This window comes from Perognathus longimembris, chromosome 11 (assembly GCF_023159225.1).
Source record: "Perognathus longimembris pacificus isolate PPM17 chromosome 11, ASM2315922v1, whole genome shotgun sequence".
NCBI classification, from domain to species: Eukaryota; Metazoa; Chordata; class Mammalia; order Rodentia; family Heteromyidae; genus Perognathus; species Perognathus longimembris.
The window spans coordinates 41,280,732-41,303,084 of NC_063171.1; the positions used below are offsets into that span (position 1 = coordinate 41,280,732).

The 22,353-nt window shown below is 46.7% G+C and overlaps 3 protein-coding genes across 3 annotated transcripts in view; 2 read left to right on the top strand and 1 right to left on the bottom strand.

Moving 5' to 3' along the window:
• The window catches only part of Nup210l (nucleoporin 210 like), an 89,695-nt gene extending 80,695 nt beyond the window's left edge, over nucleotides 1-9,000 (top strand). The window contains exons 35-40 of the mRNA XM_048358094.1: nucleotides 2,067-2,216; nucleotides 4,397-4,644; nucleotides 5,936-6,137; nucleotides 7,530-7,634; nucleotides 8,353-8,424; nucleotides 8,505-9,000. Of these exons, the coding sequence (XP_048214051.1) occupies nucleotides 2,067-2,216; nucleotides 4,397-4,644; nucleotides 5,936-6,137; nucleotides 7,530-7,634; nucleotides 8,353-8,424; nucleotides 8,505-8,605 (878 nt within the window). The 3' untranslated portion in view covers nucleotides 8,606-9,000. The remainder of the gene's footprint in view (nucleotides 1-2,066; nucleotides 2,217-4,396; nucleotides 4,645-5,935; nucleotides 6,138-7,529; nucleotides 7,635-8,352; nucleotides 8,425-8,504) is intronic.
• Nucleotides 9,001-9,004: 4 nt separating this feature from the next.
• Nucleotides 9,005-10,503, bottom strand: Rps27 (ribosomal protein S27). Its single transcript, XM_048358093.1, has 4 exons — nucleotides 10,419-10,503; nucleotides 9,987-10,095; nucleotides 9,558-9,668; nucleotides 9,005-9,088 (listed from the first exon to the last, which is right to left on the bottom strand). The coding sequence occupies exons 1-4, from the start codon at nucleotides 10,422-10,424 to the stop codon at nucleotides 9,060-9,062; spliced, it is 255 nt and encodes an 84-aa protein (XP_048214050.1). The 5' UTR covers nucleotides 10,425-10,503; the 3' UTR covers nucleotides 9,005-9,059.
• A 6,511-nt stretch (nucleotides 10,504-17,014) lies between these two features.
• On the top strand, nucleotides 17,015-22,118 carry Rab13 (RAB13, member RAS oncogene family). Its single transcript, XM_048356635.1, has 8 exons — nucleotides 17,015-17,297; nucleotides 18,715-18,775; nucleotides 20,287-20,347; nucleotides 20,833-20,910; nucleotides 20,997-21,086; nucleotides 21,210-21,275; nucleotides 21,370-21,423; nucleotides 21,581-22,118. The coding sequence occupies exons 1-8, from the start codon at nucleotides 17,174-17,176 to the stop codon at nucleotides 21,656-21,658; spliced, it is 612 nt and encodes a 203-aa protein (XP_048212592.1). The 5' UTR covers nucleotides 17,015-17,173; the 3' UTR covers nucleotides 21,659-22,118.
• The last annotated feature ends 235 nt before the right edge of the window (nucleotides 22,119-22,353 follow it).

The following is a 22,353-nucleotide window of genomic DNA, read 5'->3' on the forward strand; positions in this document are numbered from 1 at the left end:
GCCTGAGCTGGCTTCAAACTGTGATCAGCTAGGATCACAGGTATAAGATACCAGCACCTAGCAGCAGTGGTTTTCTTTTTTATGCCTGTCTTAGGGCTTGAACTCAGTGCCTGGGTACTGTTCCTGAGCTTCTTTGGCTTAAGTCCAGCACACTACATCTTGATCCACAGCTCTACTTCCAGCTTGCAGACTTTCCTACCCAGGCTGGGTTTGAACTACAATCCTCACATCTTGGCCTCTTGAGTAGCTAGGATTACAGGCAAAGCCACTAGTGTCTGAAAGGCTATGTCCCGGCCATCCCAGAGGACTATGCGGAGATAATCACAGACAGGAGAAGACGGTTCATAAGGAGGTCTATTAGTGGGACCATAGTTCCCACAGGAGAGGGAGCTACATGGCTCTGCACCTTATCCAGGTGGCAGCTTCTCTCTCTGGAGGTAAAAGGGAAGTAGGTAGGTAGTGAGCAAGAGTGGCTCATTAGGTATGGGTGGATCCGGGGTCTAGTGGGAGGAGCTGAGGACCTGAGGCTAGACAAATGCTAACTGTGTCTGGCAGATTGTTCTTTGAAAGGGCTTACTTTAGTGGCTACTGTCCTTCAGGTTTTAATACTGATTTCTAAATACAGAGATTTAATAAATCCAAGGTAAGTCATGGGAAATCAATTTAAAGCTTGAAGAGTTGAGGGATTTTTTTGGACTGTTATGTATGAAATGATTTTGCTTAGCATTTGGCTTATGTTTTGCTCTTCAGTTGTTATTACCCTATTTTACTGGGAGAAAAAAAAAAAAGAAGTGAATATAGTGGTATACTCCCTGTAATCCAGCACTGGAAAGTCCAAGGAAGAAGGATCTCAAGTAGCTAACATCTGTTAGTCAGATTGTAAGGGAGGCAGAGATCAGAAGGATAGAGGTTCAAGGCCAAAGCAAAAAGTTTGAGAGGCCCATCTCAGCCAATACCTGGGCCTTGTGGCAATGCTATGTAAGAAGTATATGAGGATCACAGTCCAGGCTAACCTGGGCATAAAACCCAGACTCTATCCCAAAACTAATTAAAACAATAAGAGCAAGAGGCATAGCCAGAGCTTTGTGCTTATCTAGCCCTCACTTCTAACCCCAATTCTTGGGGGGAGGGAGGGAGGGAAGGGAGGTGAAATAAAGAGGGGAAAAAAATGAAGTCTCCTCATCTAGGCATGGTAGCACATGCCTGCAATACAAAGACCCATTTCCAGCCTGAGCTACCTAGTGTGACCCTGTGAAAACAAAAGAAAAAACCCTAATAGATTCTGGATCCTATGCCAAGAATTTTTATCTCACTTAACTATCTTATTCTGAAGTAATTTCATTTTTAAGGATGAGAGGTAAAAGCAAGGTTAGTGAGCAAGAACTTGTACAAGGTAGCAATTAGTCAGTGGTAGATATGCCTGTTTCAAAGTACACACTATTGGAAGTGCAGGTGTGGCTCAAGTGGTAGCATGCCAGCCTTCTGTGAAAAAGCCAGGCAAGAACACAAGGCTTTGAGTTCTAGCCCCAGAACCAGTATACACAGAAGTTTATGCTATTTTTCCATCCCCTCCATTTTTATAAAACATATTTTAAGGGGGGGTAACATATGCAGGTCCTGGGGCTTGAATTCAGGACCTGGACACTGTCCCTAAGCTTTTTTGCTTAAGGGTAGCAATCTACCATTGAACCACTAGTTAACTGGAGATGAGTCTGACTTTTCTGCCTTGGCTGGCTTCAAATTGTGATCTTCAGCTCTGTCTCCTGAGTAACCAGGATTACAGGTGTGAGCCACCTGCAGCTGGTGCCTCCCCTATTTTCTCAATGTAGTCTCAATGTATGCCTGGCCAAAACTAGAATGTAATCCCACAGTTCCCTTGTAGCTAACAGAATAGACACGTGATATGGTGCCCAACATTTTTTGGTTAGGATGGGATCTCAAAAACATTTTGCTCAGGTTGGCCTTTAGACCATGATCTTTCCCATTATCAGCCTCCCAAATATGTAGTTATCTACTGGACCTAACCCCTTTATACATTGTTATTGGTTTATCTTTTTGCTCTTTAGGATCCTGCACCCCAAAACAGGCCTCAGCAATTACAAAAGTACTTCTTCCAGAGACACTCATGTTGTGCCACGTGCAATTCAGTAATACTTTGTTAGACATTCCCGCAAGTAAAGTCTTTCATGTTCATTCAGACTACAGCATGGAGAAAGGTAGGGTCCAGTAGTTGTTTTCTCCTTATTTACCAATGTGTACAACTATCACATATTTATCCAGTCTTATCTGACATGGAACTATGGGGTCTTTGTTTGGCTTTGTTTTTTTTTGCCAGTCCTGGGGCTTCAACTCAGGGCCTGAGCACTGTCCCTGGCTTCTTTTTGCTCAAGGCTAGCACTCTGCCACTTGAGCCACAGTGCCACTTCTGGCTTTTTCTATAGATTTGGTGCTGAGGAATCGAACCCAGGGCTCCATGTATACAAGACGAGCACTTTACCCCTAGGCCATATTCCCAGCCCTGAACTATGGGGTCTTAGTGGCCATTTTGTTCAATCTGTTGAACAAAATGGATTGAACAATTTCACCAGCATGCAGCATTTTTTAAATTTTATTTATTTACTAATTGAACACAAATTTTTTGACAAGGGGGGCTGGGGATATGGCCTAGTGGCAAGAGCGCTTGCCTTGTATACTTGAAGCCCTGGGTTCGATTCCCCAGCACCACATATACAGAAAATGGCCAGAAGTGGCACTGTGACTCAAGTGGCAGAGTGCTAGCCTTCAGCGGGAAGAAGCCAGGGACAGTGCTCAGGCCCTGAGTCCAAGGCCCAGGACTGGCAAAAAAAAAAAAAATTTTTTTTGACAAGGTGTTGTGCAAAAAGGGTACAGTTACATAGTAGGGCAGTGTGTACATTTCTTGTGATATCTTACACCCTGTTTTTCCCTTCCCTAGGTCAGGTAGACATATATGCAATACACAACGTATCAAGAACATATACAGTATCCACATGGCCAAGCCCAAGAAAATTCGCCTAGGGCTTTAAATATGTCAATATTAGATAATATGTCGACAGTAGTCTTATATGAACGTACATACATAGCTTTTGGGCTATTGTATTCCACTGAGAGGTCAATTTTTGACCTTTATATGTTGAGTAGTTGTTTGGTTTTAGTTACATACTGTTGGGTCGCTGCCCCAATCCTGTGGGAAATACCATTTGACAAGCAGTTTTTGGTTTCACAGACCTGGTCTCTACTAGCATGCAGCATTGTTAAATGATTGTTCTTAAACTGCAGGACATTCCAAGCAATAATATTACCAAGTGTAATGTAGAGATGGGCATAATTGATGCCTTGATATAAAACAAATGGCCTGGGCTGGAAATATGGCTTAGTGGCAAGAGTACTTGCCTCATATACATGAAGCCCTGGTTCTGATTCCTCAGCACCACATACATAGAAAAAGCCAGAAGTGGCGCTGTGGCTCAAGTGGTAGAGTACTAGCCTTGAGCAAAAAGAAGCCAGGGACAGTGCTCAGTCCCTGAGTTCAAGGCCCAGGACTGCAAAAAAAAAAAAAAAAAAAAAAAAAAAGACCTAAAATGTAATGATTCTGTCAAATGTAAAGCATTAACAGGATAGTGTTCACTGAAGTCTCTAGCCCAGACCTTCTGAAACTGTAGTGAGAGTAGTGTTTTTAGCTTAGTATAAAAAAGCACTTGGTAGGGCTGGGAATATGGCCTAGTGGCAAGAGTGCTTGCCCTGGGTTCGATTCCCCAGCACCACATATATAGAAAATGGCCAGAAGTGGCGCTGTGGCTCAAGTGGCAGAGTGCTAGCCTTGAGCAAAAAGAAGCCAGGGACAGTGCTCAGGCCCTGAATCCAAGGCCCAAGACTGGCCAAAAAAAAAAGCACTTGGGGGCTGGGAATGTGGCTTACTGGTAGAGCTTACCTAGCATGCATGAAGCCCTGGGTTCGATTCCTCAGTACTACATAAACAGGAAAAGCTGGAAGTGGTGCTATGGCTCAAGTGGCAGAGTGCTAGCCTTGAGCAAAAGCAGCTCAGGGACAGTGCCCAGGCCCTGAGTTCAAGCCCCAGGTTTGGCAAAAAAAAAAGAAAGTACCTGCCTACCAAGAGGCCCAACCAGCTACACATATGCACATGCAGGAGTGCACATGCATATGCACACACAGTTGCCAAGTTGCATAGGAAAGTGTTTGTACCATATTACTTGGCATGTTAACTTACTGGTAAAGGTACGTTACACATCCTGTGGGACTGTTCCATCCCTTTGGCTATTTTTCATACAACTGAAAGCTCAAAACCGAGTTCACATTTTCTCTTGATTTTATGTCATTTCCTCTGAGCCTTCCTGCTGTTTTTCCTTTTTTATTTCAGGAGTTTATGTTTGCCTAATCAAGGTTCGTCCACAGTCAGAGGAGCTGCTCCAGGCCCTCAGTATGGCTGATACCTCAGTCTATGGATGGGCAACACTGGTCAGTGAACGTGGCAAGAATGGAATGCAAAGAATCCTCATTCCTTTCATCCCAGCCTTTTACATTAACCAGTCAGAATTGATCCTTAACCACAAAGACATTGGTGAGATAAAAGTACTGGGAGTGGACAGAGTTCTAGAAAACCTACAGGTAGGTTCCCCTCTAAACCAAAACAGTATGAATTTGAATGTGTGTATGTGTATGTGTGTGTCCTGGGGCTTGAACTCAGGGCCTGAGCACTGTCCCTGAGCAATTTTGTGTTCAAGGCTAACACTCTATCACTTGAGCCACAGTGCCCTTTCATGACTTTTTTGTAATACCAGGTGCCAAAGAATTCAAACCCAGGGATTCATGTATAGAGGCAAGCACTCTACCACTGGGCCATATTCTCAGTCTTATTTCAAAGATTTCATTTTCATTGCATGATTAAAATTACCTGGTGACCTAATTAAGTCATTAGGAATTACTGATTTTTTTTTTTTTTTTGCATGTGTAATACCCTGGGGCTTGAACTCTGGGAATTACACTCTGTTTTTTTGGCCAGTCCTGGGGCTTGGACTCAGGGCCTGAGCACTGTCCCTGACTTTTTGCTCAAGGCTAGCACCCTACCACTTGAGCCACAGCGCCACTTCTGGCCATTTTCTATATATGTGGTGCTGGGGAATTGAACCCAGGGCCTCATGTATACGAGACAAGCACTGTTGCCACTAGGCCATGTCCCCAGCCCCGGAATTACACTCTTGCTTAGCTCATTTTTGCTGAAAGTTGGCACTCTGCTACCTGGAAATAAGACTTTGAGCTTTTTGTTGGCTAATTAAGAGTGCGACTTCTGCCAGAGCTGGCTTGGAACTGTGATTCTCAGATCTCAGCCTCCTGATTGACTAGGACTACAGATGCTGAGATCTGATAGCAAGTTGAAACCAATAGGGCAGACAAATTCTCAAGATTGGTCCATAATTAGCTAGCAAAAAGCTAGAACTTATGGTTTGGGTAGTGCTAGATGGATGTAAGCTGAAAAAAACAGAGGATAGACATGTGGCTTAGTGGTAGAGTGCTTGCCTAGCATGCATGAAGCCCTGGCTACCTCAGTACCACATTAACAGAAAAGGCCACTAGTGGTGCTTGCTGTGACTCAAGTGGTAGAGAGCTAGCCTTGAGCAGAGAGGCTGTGACAGTGCACAGGCCCTGAGTTCAAGCCCCAGGATTAGCAAGAAAAACTGAGGGAGAGCTTAAGATGCAGTTCAAGCACCAGTACTGATGTTTACATGTGTGCACACATACACACAAATGAAAACCTGTCCTCTTCACAATTTTATTCTCAGGTTAGATAGTAATCTTACACCAGTTGTGAACTGGCTCACTAAAAACAGACCATAATTCCTGTACTGTATGAGATTGAAACACTTAATTCTTCTTTCAAATGTCTTACCTTTTCTCCAAGGTTTCCCCTAGCTCCCCTTTTTTACAAGTCTCTGGCCACAAGCACTCTCCCTTCACACCAGGCCTGGATATCTACCTGATAAGAGCAGTCAACTTCACTGCCTTCCAGCAGATGCAATCTCCTGTTTTCATTAATATTTCCTGTGCACTCACCAGACAAAGTGAGGCTGTGCTAGTGAGAACGATGGATAAATCTGGTAAAGGTAAGCACAGGAACACCTACCATGTGTGTACTTTGGCAGTCTTGGGCCTGGACACTGTCCCTGAACTTTTTTGCTTAAAGGCTAGTGCTCAAGTTGAGCCATAGCTCCATCTCCAATGTTACTTTCCTGCCCAAGCTGGCTTTTAACTTTTTTTTTTTGGCCAGTCCTGGGCCTTGGACTCAGGGCTTGAGCACTGTCCCTGGCTTCTTCCCGCTCAAGGCTAACACTCTGCCACGTGAGCCACAGCGCCGTTTCTGGCCGTTTTTTCTGTATATGTGGTGCTGGGGAATCGAACCTAGGGCCTCGCGTATCCAAGGCAGGCACTCTTGCCACTAGGCTATATCCCCAGCCCCTGGCTTTTAACTTTTGATCCTCACCAGGATAGTTTATAAGCATGAGCCATCATTGCCCCTGGTGATTGATAATTTGTCACATTATGAAATGGATATAATGTCATCAACCCTAGAGCAAGACTTAGCTTCCCCAAATCCTGATTCCAGACATCGTTTGGCAGTGCTGCCATTTGGATGCAATAAGCCGCCTTTGTCTTTGTCCTATGAGATACAAGTCTCTTAATTACTTAAGTTAGCAGTCTGAGCCATAGGTAACCCTAATGGGATTAAAGTTACTATGTCCACCTGATACATAATGACCAACACTTTGTTTTGGGATCTGTTGTGTGGGCACTGTTCCTGAGCTTTCTGCTGAAAACCAACTCTTACCACTTGAGGCACAGCGCCACTTCTGGCTTTTTTGTGTATGTGGTACTGAGGAATTGAACCCAGGGCTTTCTTTGTGCATGCTAGGCAAGCCACAGCCCCTGACCAACACTTTTATGTACTGTTAACTGTCCTAAGTGTAGAAGACACTTTTCCTTTTCTTCCAAGAACTGAGAACAAAGGATGTACGTACATACTCAGTGGTGGAGTGTACAGTGTGCACAAGACCAGATTCCCATCTTAGGCACCAAGAGTAAGACCACAGGGTTCCAAGAACCCTAGTAACAGAACTCAGTGGATACATGTACTCCAGAAAGCTTTAATGGGAAAATTTTAAGTCAGTGATATGAATAAGCTACAAATTATGTCATATTAAGTTTCTACGCTGGTGATATTTTGGTGGGCTTTAACTCAAAGTATTGGCGCTGTCCCTTAGCATTTTCTGCAAGGCTCATGGCTCCACCACTTAAGCCACAGCTTAACATTGGTGATTAAGTGGCAAGCTCATGGACTCTCCGGCCAGGCTGGCTTCGAACCAAGAACTTCTCATCTCAGCTTCCTGAAAATTATAGACATGAGCCATTGGCACTCAGTTTACTCTTACACATCTTCTCGAATGCAGCATCTGCTTTGTGTTATAGAATAACTACTTTCTGTTATGTCCAATGCGTAGATCAGTGTGAAAATTCAGGTGTCTTCAAGCGGTTCGTTGGTTCTTACCAGATCCTCCTCTTTACCCTCTTTGTGGTGCTGGCATCAACAGCTTTCATCTTTCTAGGTAAGGAGTCTTTATATCTGCACCGTGGACTTTGACTTGGAAACTGCCTTCATTTTATTTCACAAACTGAGGACAAAAATTAGCTGTTTATCATCTCATTTATGACAAGGAGTTGACACTGAGCAATAGCCTCCCTAGCTCAATCATCCAAGGAGATAAAGGTCCTCTTCTACCTATTACCACGAAGTAATAAACTATGTCAAACTATGACTAACCTTCAAGTGGAAACCCCTGCTAAACCTTGAAATATTCATGGCTGGGGTGAGGGGGTCAAGCAATACAACACACATCACTATTGCCTACCAATATTCACCTGTGCTGTATCTGTAAGTTGAAGGACATCATCACTAAAATGGGTTAAGTTTGACTAAAATTTCCCTGTAATATATTGCCACTCAATTATAATTTTCCCTCAGAGTCAACAGGGGACTCAGCCAAAGTCCAAACTCAAGTACCTTCTAATAGTGTTTCCACTTAATATTTACATCTACGAACATCCTCTACATTACAACAAATGCCTCATACAATGCAAATACTAGTTATACTAACAAAGAAAACACCCTAGACCTTGAGTGCTTCCAATCCTTGGTAAGTTGAGTGGACAGACAGTAGACTGAAATCTGAGCCATTACCTTTATACTAAACCTCAGGTTAGAAATGATGGTATTCCAGGCTTTCCTCAAATTCTAAATGTTTTTGTAACACTTCCCTTTTCCAGCATACAGTGCCGTCCTAAACAAGATACAGACTGTTCCAGTTGTTTATGTACCAACTATAGGAACACAGCAAGGTAACAACCACCATCCTTACCCGTGAGCTCAGATACAGTGTCTTTACTCAAATCATCATTTCCATTCCCTTTACTTCTAGGTTCTTATACTGCCACATGTCCTCCCTCTCCTTTCTTGAGTCCACAGCCTCCAGCCGCCCAGAGCAGACTACAACATTGGCTATGGACAAGACGGTATTAAAGTGCACTTGTACAAGTCACCAATAAGCATAGGGAAACGGGAGGTTTCTAGTTCTAGACAAGGAGAAGCCTAGCAGCAAGTTACATTAAGTTTCTAAAACAAGGCTGCTGAGAACTGTAAATAAAGGATGTGAGGGCCTGTTGTCGTTTGTTGGGTTGTGTTTTAAAGATTAACAGTTCTTAATACTAACAAGTCACAAATAAACTTTATCTAGCACCTTAAATTTTGAATCAAACTCTTATGACTTAATGAGCGTAGGTGGATAAAAAGGTCCCAAATACTTTTTAAGTTACCTGGCCACTTACTTGCCTCAAAAGACTAGCATTCTTCTCTTCTGGTTGCCCCTGAATACTTGAGGCAGGAAGTTCCTAGCAGTTAAACAAAACAATGAACACGATATATCCAAAATGTGTTTATTGGGACGGTTTCCCACTCATCTTGGTTCTCGGTTCTTTTAGTGCTGCTTCCTTCTGAAGGAACATCCTGAGGGAAGAACAAAGTACAAAGGTTACAAGACTTCAACCTATCTACCCTCCCCATTGCCTTACCCCACAATAAGATACATATCTGGTTTTCAACTACACTAGCTATAGCTTATTTATCTGTAACTTGAGCCTATTAGAAACCCTTTAATCAAAACCCATCAATGTTAGCTTTATTCAACAGCACTGTGAAGCTAGCAGTTTCGAATACCTACTTGTATATGAGACTGTAATCGCCCTCATTTATAAGTCGACTCAAGGACAAAAAGCACAACATGGCAGAGTGTAAGAGGCTAAAATCTGAAAACCACAGTTCAAAGCCCACCTAGGTAGCTCAGTCTGTGAGACTCATCTCCAATACCAAAATGCCACAAGTGGAACTGTAGCTTTGAGCACAAAAGCTCAGGGACAGCACCCAATCCATGAGCTTTTTAAAGCCCCAGAAAGCACAGCATCTTCCAACCATTTACCTTCTGTAAGCCTTGCTTTCCCTCCTGTAGGCTGGCAGAGGACAGTGGAGCAACCAACACACAAAACTACTGTCTGTGCATGGCTAAAGACCGTGGTGATTTTATAGCATCCTAGAAAAACAAAAGTGAAGCAGCAAAAGGTTAATGGTTTCCCATCGCCAGCCTCCCTAGTCAGCTCGAACTCCTCCCATTACTGTTTCTCGTGTGGACTATGGAAATTTCGATGGGGAAACCCCTGACTCCGAACAATCCCAAAACGGTATGTTATGTTACTTAGTCACACACATTCCAATTTTAGAAAATCGGGAGTAGCAATATATATTTTCCAGGCGACCAAAGAAGCTGCTTTAAATGATAAAACACAAACGACACTACAAAACGTGCTCAGATCCAACACTTTACCACGGTCCAGCAGGTCAAACTCCTTACCTGGGCATTTCACATCCATGAAGTAGGAGTTGGGGCTCTGCACCAGGCGCTTCTTCTTGTGTTTCCTCTTCTCCTCTTCAGGAGAGGGATGGAGAAGATCCTTTGCGAGCTGAGAGGCAGAAACGCAGAGATTTAGAAACCAACGAAGAAAGGAGGGCAATTTTTAAGAACAAATATCACAGTCACACACGGGGACGGGGGAGACTCGGCCCTCGCCGCCCCAGGTGTCTGCGCAGCCGGGCCGCCATCTTATCTCCTCTCCGCTCCCGTTAAAGCGGGCGGCCCTGGGGCCGCAGCCGCAGCTCCCACAGTTAAAGGCCCTTAGAAGTGCAGCGAGGAAAGGTGGATCCTCTATGATCCGGGGTCAGCGCGAGGCGGGGCGGGAGGACAGGAGAACTAGAACTTTGCCGACACCGCGGCCAGGGAACTCACAGGCATGTTCTCGGGAGGAGGTCGTCACCGCCGGAAAGGAGCGAAAGCGGAAATCCTGCCCCTTATATTGGAAATCGGATACCGGAAGTGACGCCAGGCGCTCCTGCCGCCATGTTGAGGAGGTCAGAGCCTCCTCGGCGCGGGCGTGGCAAGGGCCGCCATTTGCAGAAGGTCTCCACGTTCGGAGCTGGCTTTCAGAGTGCTGCGTTGGGCTCCTTGGCGGGATGAATGGACGCTGGCTGAAATCTGGTCGACAGCCACGGCAGAGGGAAGCAACATAAGGCCATGCCATTTCGCGCACTATCTCTATTTTTTCAATTACCGATACTGCTTGCTATTGAATAATCCTATTATGATTTGTTACCAGTCCTGGGGTTTGAACACAGGGCCTGAGCACCGTCCTTGAGCTTCCTTTTCCTCAAGGCTGGCACTCTACCACTTGAGCCACAGCACCACTTCCGGCTTTTTCTATATATATGTGGTGCTGAGGAATCGAACCCAGGGCTTCATGCATGCTAGGCACATTCCCAGCCCGCTATTAAATAATTCTGGATGTAAATAGTCTATTTACTAGTCATGGATAAGCGCGGATAAGGTCATACCTGTGGAGACTGAGATTTAAGGATCCCTGTTCGAAGCCAGTTTAGATGAGCGAATCTGAGACTCTTATATCCATTTAACCACACACACACACAGAGCAAAGCTGTTATGTGGTAGAGCGCCAGCATGGATCAAAAAAGCTCAGGGAGCCAGGTGCTGTTGGCTCACACCTGTAATCAATCCTAGCCACTCGGGGCTGAGATCTGAGAATCCTGGTTCAAAGCCAGCCCAGGCAGGAAAGTCCCCATGAGACTCTTAAAAAACCAGAAGTGGTACCATGGCTCAGCACTCTTACCACAAAGGGATATTCCCAGCCCTGAAGTGGTAGCTGCTCTAATCTTGAGCACTAGAGCTCAGAGATAGTGCGCAGGCCCTGTGTTCAAGCCCCAGGACAGGCATAAAAATAAAATACATACATATCTAAATATATGTATTATGTATGTGTCACATGACATATGCACATATTGCCTATACATAAGGATAGTAAATGTATAGATTATATAGGTTTTTTGTTTTGCTGGTACTGGGGCTTTAACTCAGGCCCTCTATCTCTTGCTTGATATTTTCCCACTCACGGATGGCACTCTACACTTGAACTATACCTCCACTTCTGGCTTCTTGATAGTTAATTGGAGATAAGAATTTTATGGACTTTTCTGCCTTGGGCTGGCTTTGAACTGTGATCCTCAGACCTTAGCCTTTTCAGTAGCTAGGATTACAGGCATGAGCCACTGGCATTCAACTTAAACATATTCTTTCATATCTGTGTGACTGTATTTTTCTAGAAGTGGAATTGTTGGATCTGAGAAGTTCTACTAAACTGTCTTCCATAAAGGTCATGCCAGTTTACATCCCCTCTACATCTCTACATTTCTTCCACATTATCCCCAGTACTGCCTTTTTTTTTTTTTTTTTTTTTTTTTTGGTGCCAGTCCTGGGCCTTGGACTCAGGGCCTGAGCACTGTCCCTGGCTTCTTTTTGCTCAAGGCTAGCACTCTGCCACTTGAGCCACAGCACCACTTCTGGCTTTTTCTATATATGTGGTGCTTGGGAATTGAACCCAGGGCTTCATGTATACGTGACAAGCACTCTTGCCACTAGACCATATTCCCAGCCCCAGTACTGCCTTTCTAACATTTCTTTTTTGCCAGTCCTGGGGCTTGAACTCAGGGCCTGGGCACTGTCCTTGAGCTTCTTTTGCTCAAGGCTGGCACTCTACCACTTGAGCCACAGTGCCACTTCCAGCTTTTTTTAATTTGCTGCTGAGGAATCGAACCCAGGGCTTCATGCATGCTAGACAAGCACTCTACCACTAAGCCACATTCCTAGCCCCTTTTGCAAGATTTCTAAATTTGGCAGCAATGACACTCCTGCTAGGGAAGAGAAGAAAAGACAAAAAAGACAGATGATGACTGTGAGGAAAATGGGGGAGAATGGAAAAGGAATAGGCCAGACTTGAGGAACAGCAAGGGGCACAGACCTTCTGCGGGATTGGAGGCTGTGCCAGGGACTGGTTTTGGGGGTGGGCTTCTATAGGGCTTAACAAGGAAGCAGAAAATAGAAAATGGACTATGGTCTCTTGGGGCCCAGGGCTATATCCTTGGCTAGGCCCACAGTGGAATGCCCCACCTGAGGTGAGGGGCTATTGTCCCCTGGGGACCAAGGGTGGTGTCCTTGACCCAGTCTACATTGGAATAACCTGCCTGTGGACAGGCATGTATGTGTTCATGTGCACCTGTTGTCTTGCTTGGCCTGGGGGAATAAGGCAGGAACCAGTCCTTCATATTCCATACATAAAAGGATCGGGCCAAGAGGGGAAAGGCAAGTCCAAGTCCTTCAATGACCTGTTACAATAATAACAATTTAAAAATGTCTTTTTGTCATAGAAGAATGAAGGTGCCCCAAGTGGCACCTGTAAAACCAGATGAATTCCAAATGAAAGGGATGATGCAAGGCACTGGAAGGCCAGGCAAGTGTACTAGTAATGAGTCAGCAACCAGTTCTCCAAAGGAAAGCCCTTTGCTTTATTGTCTTTCCTAATCTAAGTGATGTATATATGTATGTATGTGTATATATATATATATGACATGTATATATGTATTTTTTTCTCATCATGGCAGACTTCAAACCATGAAAATGTCATCACTGAACATGGAGTTGGTAAGAGATGTAAAATCTAGTCTTGGGGTACACAGAAATGGTGGGACAAAGGGTAAATAATGCAGCAGTGGTGCTCACTAGACCCTATGTTGAAAATGAACTATACAACTGATGCATGGGTATGGGGGGGAAAAACTGGAAGAGAGCAAGGGAAAGGATGGTACCGTCCAAAAAGAAATGTACTCATTGCATGACTTATGTGACTGTAACCACTCTGTATATAACCTGTATATAACCTCTGTATATAACTGTATATGACCCTTATAATAACAATTTTAAAAATCTAGTCTTAAGAGTCAAAAGAACTGGTTCCAGAGTATTATTGATAAGCTAGAAAATCTTCTGAGGAAGTGACATTTAAAGTGAAGTCTGAAGCCAGGCACTGGGAAGGCATGCCTATAATCCTAGCCACTTAAGAGGCTGAGACCTGAGGATCATGTGTCAAAGCCATCCAGGGCAGGAGAAGTCCCTGAGACTGTTATTTCCAATTAACCACAGAAAAGCTGGAAGTGGGGCTGGGAATGTGGCTTAGTGGTAGGGTGTTCACTTAGCATGCATAAAGCCCTGGGTTCAATTCCTCACATAGAAAAAGCTGGAAGTGGTGCTGTGGTTCAAGTGTTTGAGCGCTAGCTTCAAACAAAAGGGACAGCACTCAGGCCCTGAGTTCAAGCCCCATTACTGGTGCATGTATGCACACACACACACACACACACAAACACACACACACAAAGACTGAAGTCTGAAGACAACCAGCCATGCAAAGATCCTGAGGGGAAAATATTTTAGGCTGTAAGACTAGAATGAGCCTGGCATAGATGAAGGAGTCAAAGTCAAGATTTGGGAGCCAAGGGGATGATCTTATTGAGGTACAATGAAAGCAAACAGACACCAGGGTAAGTCCTAGAGAGGTGAATAGAATAATAATACATTGCTTGTAGTTCAAAATCCAGACCCAAGGGGCTGGGAATGTGGGTTAGTGCTAGAGTGCTTGCCTAGCATGCATGAAGCCCTGGGTTCAATTCCTCAGCACCACATAAACAGAAAAAGCCAGAAGTAGGGGGCTGGGAATATGGCCTAGTGGCAAGAGCGCTTGCCTCCTACACATGAAGCTCTCGGTTCGATTCCCCAGCACCACATATATGGAAAACGGCCAGGAGGGGCGCTGTGGCTCAGGTGGCAGAGTGCTAGCCTTGAGCGGGAAGAAGCCAGGAATGGTGCTCAGGCCCTGAGTCCAAGGCCCGGGACTGGCCAATTTAAAAAAAAGAAAGAAAAGAAAAGAAAAAGCCAGAAGTGGCACTGTGGCTCAAGTGGTAGAGTGCTAGCCTGAGTTAAGGCCCCAGGACTGGCAAAAATAAATAAATAAATAAATAAATAAAAATAAAAAAATCCAGACCCATGGGGCTGGGGATATGGCCTAGTGGCAAGAGAGCTTGCCTCGTATACATGAGGCCCTGGGTTCAATTCCCCAGCACCACATATACAGAAAATGGCCAGAAGTGGCACTGTGGCTCAAGTGGCAGAGTGCTAGCCTTGAGCAAAAGGAAGCCAGGGACAGTGCTCAGGCCCTGAGTCCAAGGCCCAGGACTGGCAAAAAAAAAAAAAAAATCCAGACCCATGCAAAATAAGGTAGAAAGAAAAAGACTTTCATAACTTTTGTCAGAATAATTCATGGTAATTGAACAACTCTGTGTGTGTGTGTATGTGTGTGTGTGTGTGTGTGTCCTTGTGCTCATGCTTAGCTAGTGCTCTACCCCTGAGCCACGTTTATATTTCTGGCTTTTTGCTAGTTAATTGGACATAAGATTCCCATGGATTTGTCTGAACTATAATCCTCAAATCTCAGTTTCCTGTGTAGTTAGGATTGTAGGCATGAGCCATCAGCGCCTGACTATATTGAGTAACTTAAAGGACAGGAGAGTTGTGTCAGGGAGGAAAAAATTTGGAAGGAATTAAGGTAAAAGGTGTGAGAATAGATGAAAGGAATTGAGGCTTAGGGATATAGCTCAGTGGTAGAGTGCTTGCCTAGCACGCACAAGGCCCTATGTTAGATACCTAGGACTGGGGAAGAATAGAATTGAGCTGGCCACGGTGATACATACTTGTAGTCCCAGCAACTGTAGAGGCTGAAGCCAGGAGACCCCTTGAATCCAGGAACTAGGACTTGAAAAGTTGTGACTGAGAAAAGAGAAACATGAATATAGAAGACTAGAGGTATGCCTCATGTGATAGAGCACTTGCCTAGCAAAAAACAAAGCTGGGCACCAGTGGCTCACGCCTGTAATCCTGGCTACTCAGGAGGCTAAGATCTGAGGATCACAGAAGCCAGACCTGCAGGAAAGTCCATGAAACTCTTATCTCCAATTAACCACCTAAAAACCTTTTGAACTGTAGCTTAAAATGGTAAAGTACTAGCCTTGAGCACAAAAACTCAAGGACAGTGTCTAGGCCCTGAGTTCAAGCCCCAGGGACAGCACAAAAAAGAAAAACCCAGGCCCTGATGGCTCACATCTGTAATCCAAGCTACTCATGAGACTGAAATCTAAGGATCACCTGGCCAAAGCCAATGAGGGCAGGAAAGTACCTGAGGGACTTATCTCCAATAAACAACTCAGAAAAAGCCAGAAGTGGGGCTGTGGCTCAAAGAGAATCAGGGACCAAGCCCTGGTCCTGATTCAAACCCCAGAAACAACAACAACAAAAAAGGAGAAAAGTAACAGAAAATATGGTCATCGCTAACTAAGTACACTGATAAACTGTGCTTTCTCACTCGTATGCATTTTGATGCTAGTGATGTATCTTTAGAAAAGATTATGGGAGAATACAGTCAAGATTTCATTGCAGATACCACAAAATTAGGAAAAGTAAGGGAAGGGGTGAGTCAAAGGGGGGATGAGAGTGTTGGAGGGGGTGATACTGATCAAGGTACATTATAGTCATAAACTGCTTTGTTAAATGGCACCTCCTTTGTACAACTACTTAACGGTAATAAAGAAAGAAAAGCAAGGTTACTTTGAATAATGTTTGCTAAAGGTCAAGATAAATGTTTCTTAATACCAATGTGGTCTATATTTCAGAGACTTAAGTTGCCAACGCTCAACTTTCCCAGACGACTTCGAATGCGAGATGCCAGGCTCACTGTCCCATGACCATTATTTACCAAATGGCTTTTTTTTTTCTTTCAACCCACACGAAGAGTGTTTAAGTCCCCATCTCTCGCCTGAGCTGTCTGATCAAAACAGAAAAAAAAAAAAGTCACATACCAGGAGTCCTCCAAACGAAACCCCTTCCGACTGAAGAACCGGAGTAGGGAAGAGGGGGTACCGGGAAGAGGAAGAGGGATGTGTGTAGTTTTGGGGGGGTGTCGCGGGCGGGGCGGGGGGGCGGGCACCCGCAGGCTGATTCCTGACTTGTGTAATTCCCGCTGTGCCCCACCAGGGGGCAGACGCACCCAGCGCACCGCTGGCCACGCGCGGGCTCCCGCCCTTTTCAAAGGGGAGCTGCGGGCGTGGGAGCCGCAACGCGCCGGGTTCCGCCCGGACCCACAGGGGCCCGGGACCCACGGCCCTTCCCCCCGAGCAAGGCCCTCGGCGAAGCCCAGCGGCTGGCGTTGGTTACGTTCCGGTGCCATCCCCAGCCTCCACCCTCACAGTCCAAGTTCCCTTCCCCGGCCTCCCCGCCTCGCCCTCGGCTTCCCGGCCACCCCGGCCACCCCGGCCACCCCGGCCACCCCGGCCACCCCGGCCTCCCCGGCCTCCCCAGCCTCCCCAGCCCGGCGTCGGCGGGGCCGGAGCGCGCGGCCCCGGGCCGGCCCGGCCTCCCCGCCTTGCCAGCGGAGGGGCGGAGTCGGCGCGAGCGGCCGCCTCTCTTCTTTCCCGGAGCCTGGGCGGAGAGGGAGGAAAACTTCTTCCTGGCCTGGGCTCGGGGCCCCGCTCGGTCCGCCAGCGCTCCAGCCCCTCCTCCGAGCCGGGCCGGGCCCTTCCCCTCCCCGGTCCGCCATGGCCAAAGCCTACGACCACCTCTTTAAGCTGCTGCTGATTGGGGACTCGGGGGTGGGCAAGACGTGTCTCATTATCCGCTTCGCCGAGGACAACTTCAACAGCACCTACATCTCCACCATCGGTGAGGCCGCCGACCCCCGCGCCCCCGGCCTGCCTCGGGGACCCGGCGGGGAGCCACACTTCCAGCGGCGCGGACCACCCCCCGCCCCCGGCTGTCCTCTGACCTCTCCTCTACCTCTGCACCTAGAACCCTCCATCTGCTCCCCACTGTTCCTGACCTCAGCCCCTCCCCCCCCATTCCGCCTGCCGGCTCTTTCTGCTCCCCAGCTTTCGACTTGCTCCTCTCCTCCCTCACCTTCACATCTCCTTCCCCGTTTCCCTCCCGGCCACAGGGTCTTGGGGAGATTGGGGGGTGGCCATTTGACTGGGGTCATGAACATGCATTGGCTTGTCCAGAAAGATGGGAATGAGGGGACTTCTGGGGTCTCTGAATCATCCTTCTGGTGACTCATCCTTCTCTCTGGATCCCCCAGCAGGCTCAGAGGGGGTTCCGAAGTGTTTCTCCTTAGTATTATGGCTCCTCTCTTCCCCTCATCCTTCCTCATCCCCTTTGGCCTGGGACAGTCTCGAGATCGTTCTGGTTACAAAGAGAGAGGAAATCTTCCCCTCTCTCCTAACTCAGACTCAGACGGAATCGTGTGTGTGTGTGTGTGTGTGTGTGTGTGTGTGTGTATTCTGGGGCTCGAACTCTGATCCTGGGCACTGTCCCTGAGTTTTTGTGCCCAAGGCTAGTGTTCTACCACTTATTGAAACACAGAGCTACTTCCAACTTTTTGGAGTTAATTGAAGATAAGGGTTTTAGGGACTTTCCTGCCTGGTCTACTTTGAACCCTGATCCTCAGATCTCAGCCTCCTGAGTAGCTAGGGATTAGAAGCACACGCCACAGGCACTTTTCCCTTACTCATTACCCCATAATGCCGGGAGGGTAGTGAGTACCAACGGTTCTGTGAAAACAGAAGGGAAGAGGAATAGGAATGTGAGAATAATATTTGGGAGGAGACAAGAGGCTGAAGCCTAAGAATTGTTCCTTGCAGAATTTATACCTGGTGTTGGGGGGAGGGGTACATACTATCTAAATAAAAACATTATGCTTGGGCTGGGAATGTGGCTTAGTGGTAGAGTGCTTGCCTAGCATGCACAAAGCCCTCCAGGCTCTATTCCATAGCACCACATAAACAGAAAAAGCCAGAAGTGGTGCTGTGGCTCAAGTGGTAGAGTGCTATCCTGGAGGGAAAAAAAAGTCAAGGACTGCTTAGGTTCTGAGTTCAAGCCCTAGGACTGGCAAAAGAAAACAAAACATTATGCTTGCTATACAAATACAGCTTTGAGAAGAAGCCTCCTAAATGTATACTTCCAACCAGATTGCTCCCCAAGCAACAGCCCTAGAAAGTTGTTGGCTCTGCCTCTGGTCTCTCCAGCCATGTGTGCGCGCGCACACACACGCACCTGGACTTCAGTGCACACCTCTCATCCCTAGGAATTGATTTCAAGATCCGCACTGTGGATATAGAGGGGAAGAAGATCAAACTTCAAGTCTGGTGAGTGCATGACCCCCTCCCCAGGTCCCACACACACCTAGCCAGCCTCCCCCATTTGCCTCTGACAACCCTTTGTTTCTGTTTTGTTCCACTTGTCCCGCTTTCCCTGTGACCTCTTTCCACCACCATTCTTCATTTATTTGTCTTGCTTACTCAGCTGTCCTTCCACCTCTTTTCCTGTTCTCCCAGCCATTTTCAGCTGATTTGTAACTGTTGCTTCCCTCCCAGTCAGAGCATTCTGAGCCTGAAAACAAGTGTCTGTTGAGCTACAGTGTAGAAACAGGGCTAGAAGCAGGATTAAGATTTGACTCCAGGGGCTGGGAATGTGGCTTAGTGGGAGAGTGCTCACCTAGCATGCATGAAGCCCTGGGTTTGATTCCTCACTACCACATATATAGAAAAAGCCAGGAGTGGCACTGTGCCTCAAGTGGTAAAGTGCTAGCAAAAGAGGCTCAGGGACAGTGCCCAGGCTCTGAGTTCAAGCCCCAGCACTGAGGAAAAAAGAAAAAAAAAAAAAAGGTTTGGCTCCAATACCAGTGCTGTCTCTATATTATGGAATGATTAGAAGGCCAGGTATAGAAAGTTTGACTAAACCATCATAAGGACGTTGGAGACTCTGAAGATGTTCAAGGCTTTAGTGGAGGAATTCTATGATAGATAAGAGCAGATGGGGGTTCAGATCTAGATTTTGTTATTTACCTTCCAACTGATTTACAGTAATTATGCCCTCTCCACATTTCTTCCCTTACTGGTAAAATGGAATATAAAACATGACTTGCTAGCTAGCATAGGGTGAGTTCCGGACAAAATGATACATATACATTAAAATGATACTTTCGAGTGTGCTTGGTGTGTAAGCACTCAATGAGTAAACAAAAGACATCCTGTTTCTTGGGCCTTTACCATCTCCCAATAGCAACCCAACTGTCTTTCATCCTCTTCCTCCTTTACCATTTCCTGATTCTGATCCTTTCAACCTCACTACGTGTGAAAGCCAAAGTTGGTAGTGTTGTGCCAAGTCACGAGCCCACCACCAAGAAGACCACCAAGACTCAGACATTCCGAAATGCAATAGCAAGGCAAGGCTTTATTCAAGCGGGGCCGCGGCCCGGGCCTTGTCCTACCCACCGACACAGCAGAGGTTAGGAGGCAGCCCCGAGCTACGATTACACAGAGCTTATAAAGGCAAAAAACAAAGTTACAACAATCAGGTGTTCAAGCAAGCAAGATTAGGACACAGGTAAAAATCTGATTGGCTCAGGGTTTGAGGCATTCTAGGGGTGGTCAGAGTTAAGCATTCCCAGCAGTTAGAGTTCTAGACCGACTGGGCCCTAATAAGCTTGTCCTGGGTCTGCTCACAGGGCCTGCTTATCTCAGGTTCACGTGGTAAAGTGGGGTTCACGTGGCAAAGTGGGGCCTGACTTCAAAGTCTGGCACTTCAGTAGGTAAGGAGTTCTATTCTTGGAGAGACCCCTTTCCCCTATCCCATCCCATGAAAACGTCTTCTTCAGGGACACAGCCGGCCAGGAGCGATTCAAGACGATAACTACTGCCTATTACCGTGGAGCTATGGTATGAAGTGTGGCTCTAGACAAGGGCTGAGGGCATGGGAAAATAGAATAAGTTTTTGTTTTGTTTTTTTGCCAGTCCTGGGGCTTGAGCTCAGGGCCTGGGTACTGTCCTTGAGCTTTGGTGCTCAAGGCTAGTGCTCTGCCACTTGAGTCACAGCTCCACTTCTGGCTTTCTGATACTTTATTAGAGATAAGTGTCTCACAGACTTTCCTGCCTGGGGTGGATTCGTACTATGATCCTCAGATCTCAGTCTCCTGAGTAGCTAGGTTTACAGGTGTGAGCACCAGTGTCTGGCTTAGAATTCCTTTTATGAGTACAAAAGGGTCAAGGGTCGGGGCAGGTAAAAATGAGGGAGGCACAGTATGGGTTGCAGAGAGTACACGTAGCCTATGTTTAGCCTTGTGGATGGACTAGCTGGGTCACTTAGAGGGTAGTGAGAAACCTTAATAGGACTGTGGTCTAAGGTGAACTTCCCTCTCCCCCAGGGCATTATCCTAGTATATGACATCACAGATGAGAAATCCTTTGAGAATATCCAGAACTGGATGAAAAGCATCAAAGAGGTGAGGACCCTCCAGGAGAGATGGAGGAAGGAGGCCTCGGAGAACTAGGGCAGGATTCAATTTTTGTCTTACCCTTTTGCTCCCAGAATGCCTCTGTGGGGGTGGAGCGCCTCCTGCTGGGGAACAAGTGTGACATGGAGGCCAAGAGGAAAGTACAGAAGGAGCAGGCTAACAAGGTGAGGGTCCTGCGGGAGCAGCCGCATCATGGCTGGGCTGGGAGCATCCACGTGAGGTCCGGTGGGAGAGGGCTTTGCCGCTGCCCTTAGCCAGTGCTGTCCTTCCCACTTCACTCCCTGCAGTTGGCCCGAGAACATGGAATCCGATTTTTTGAAACAAGTGCCAAATCCAGCGTGAATGTGGATGAGGTAAGACTTCCCCTCCTTCCCACCCGCCAAGAGGTGGAGTATGCACAGAGGTCTATCTACTTCGCCCCTCCATGTTGAACAATCTCTCTTTTAGGCTTTTCGTTCCCTGGCCCGGGACATCTTGCTCAAGTCAGGTGGCCGGAGATTGGTGAGTTGCTTGTGCTAAGCGGGGATACCTCAAACAGGAGTAAAAACAGAGGGGGGACATCTGAGTTAAGGTTTCGCTTCTGGGTGGGTCAACTTCAGCTTGTAGCCTCCTTCCCCAAGGAGCCCTTCACACCCTAACCTACCCTTTTTGCCCCCAGGGAAACAACAACAAGCCCTCCAACCCAGACCTGAAAATGTGTGACAAGAAGAACGCCAGCAAGTGCTCCCTAGGCTGAAGTCATTTCCTTGCCTCCCACCCTGAGCCCACAGGCTCAGCCCCGGGGAAGCAGGGCTGAGGTGGGGCTGCAGGGCTGTGGTGGGGCTGCACGGGAGGGAAATGTTAGTGGAACTCGGATGGATAGATCAGTAGGTGGTATGGAGAGTGAGAAAAAAAATGGAAAGGGGGGGAAAAAAGGAAAGCGGGGGCAGAAAGATGGAAGGGAAAGGATAAAGTGAAAGAAGGTGGAGACAAGGAGATGAGAGGGAGGAAATTTGGGCCCAAGTCTTGGACGCTTCCCTGTTTTTGTTTTTTTTTTTGGTGGGGGGGGAGAAGTGTCAAACATTAATGTAATATATTGATTTATTGTGTTACTAGATTCAGATGTTAGGTTGAGAGAGGCTGGCTCAGCACCAGTCTCTGAAGGTTTGTCACTTCGCATGGTCTTTCTTAGTATTAAAGACCACTATTTGCACAAATGTCCTGTCTGGATCACTTTCATGATTGTCAGAATTGTTCTACATTTAAACCAATTCTTGTTACTCCGAAGTGGCTGGTCTACCTGAGGCTGGGAACCAGGCAAAGAGTGGGAGGCCCACAAGGACACGTGACCTGGACACGAGGACATCCTCTTTCCACAATGGGGCCGGAGGACCACAGTGTGCAGATAGCCTTGCCCTAGGCACAGGACATTCCCAGAGACAAGGGCCTGAG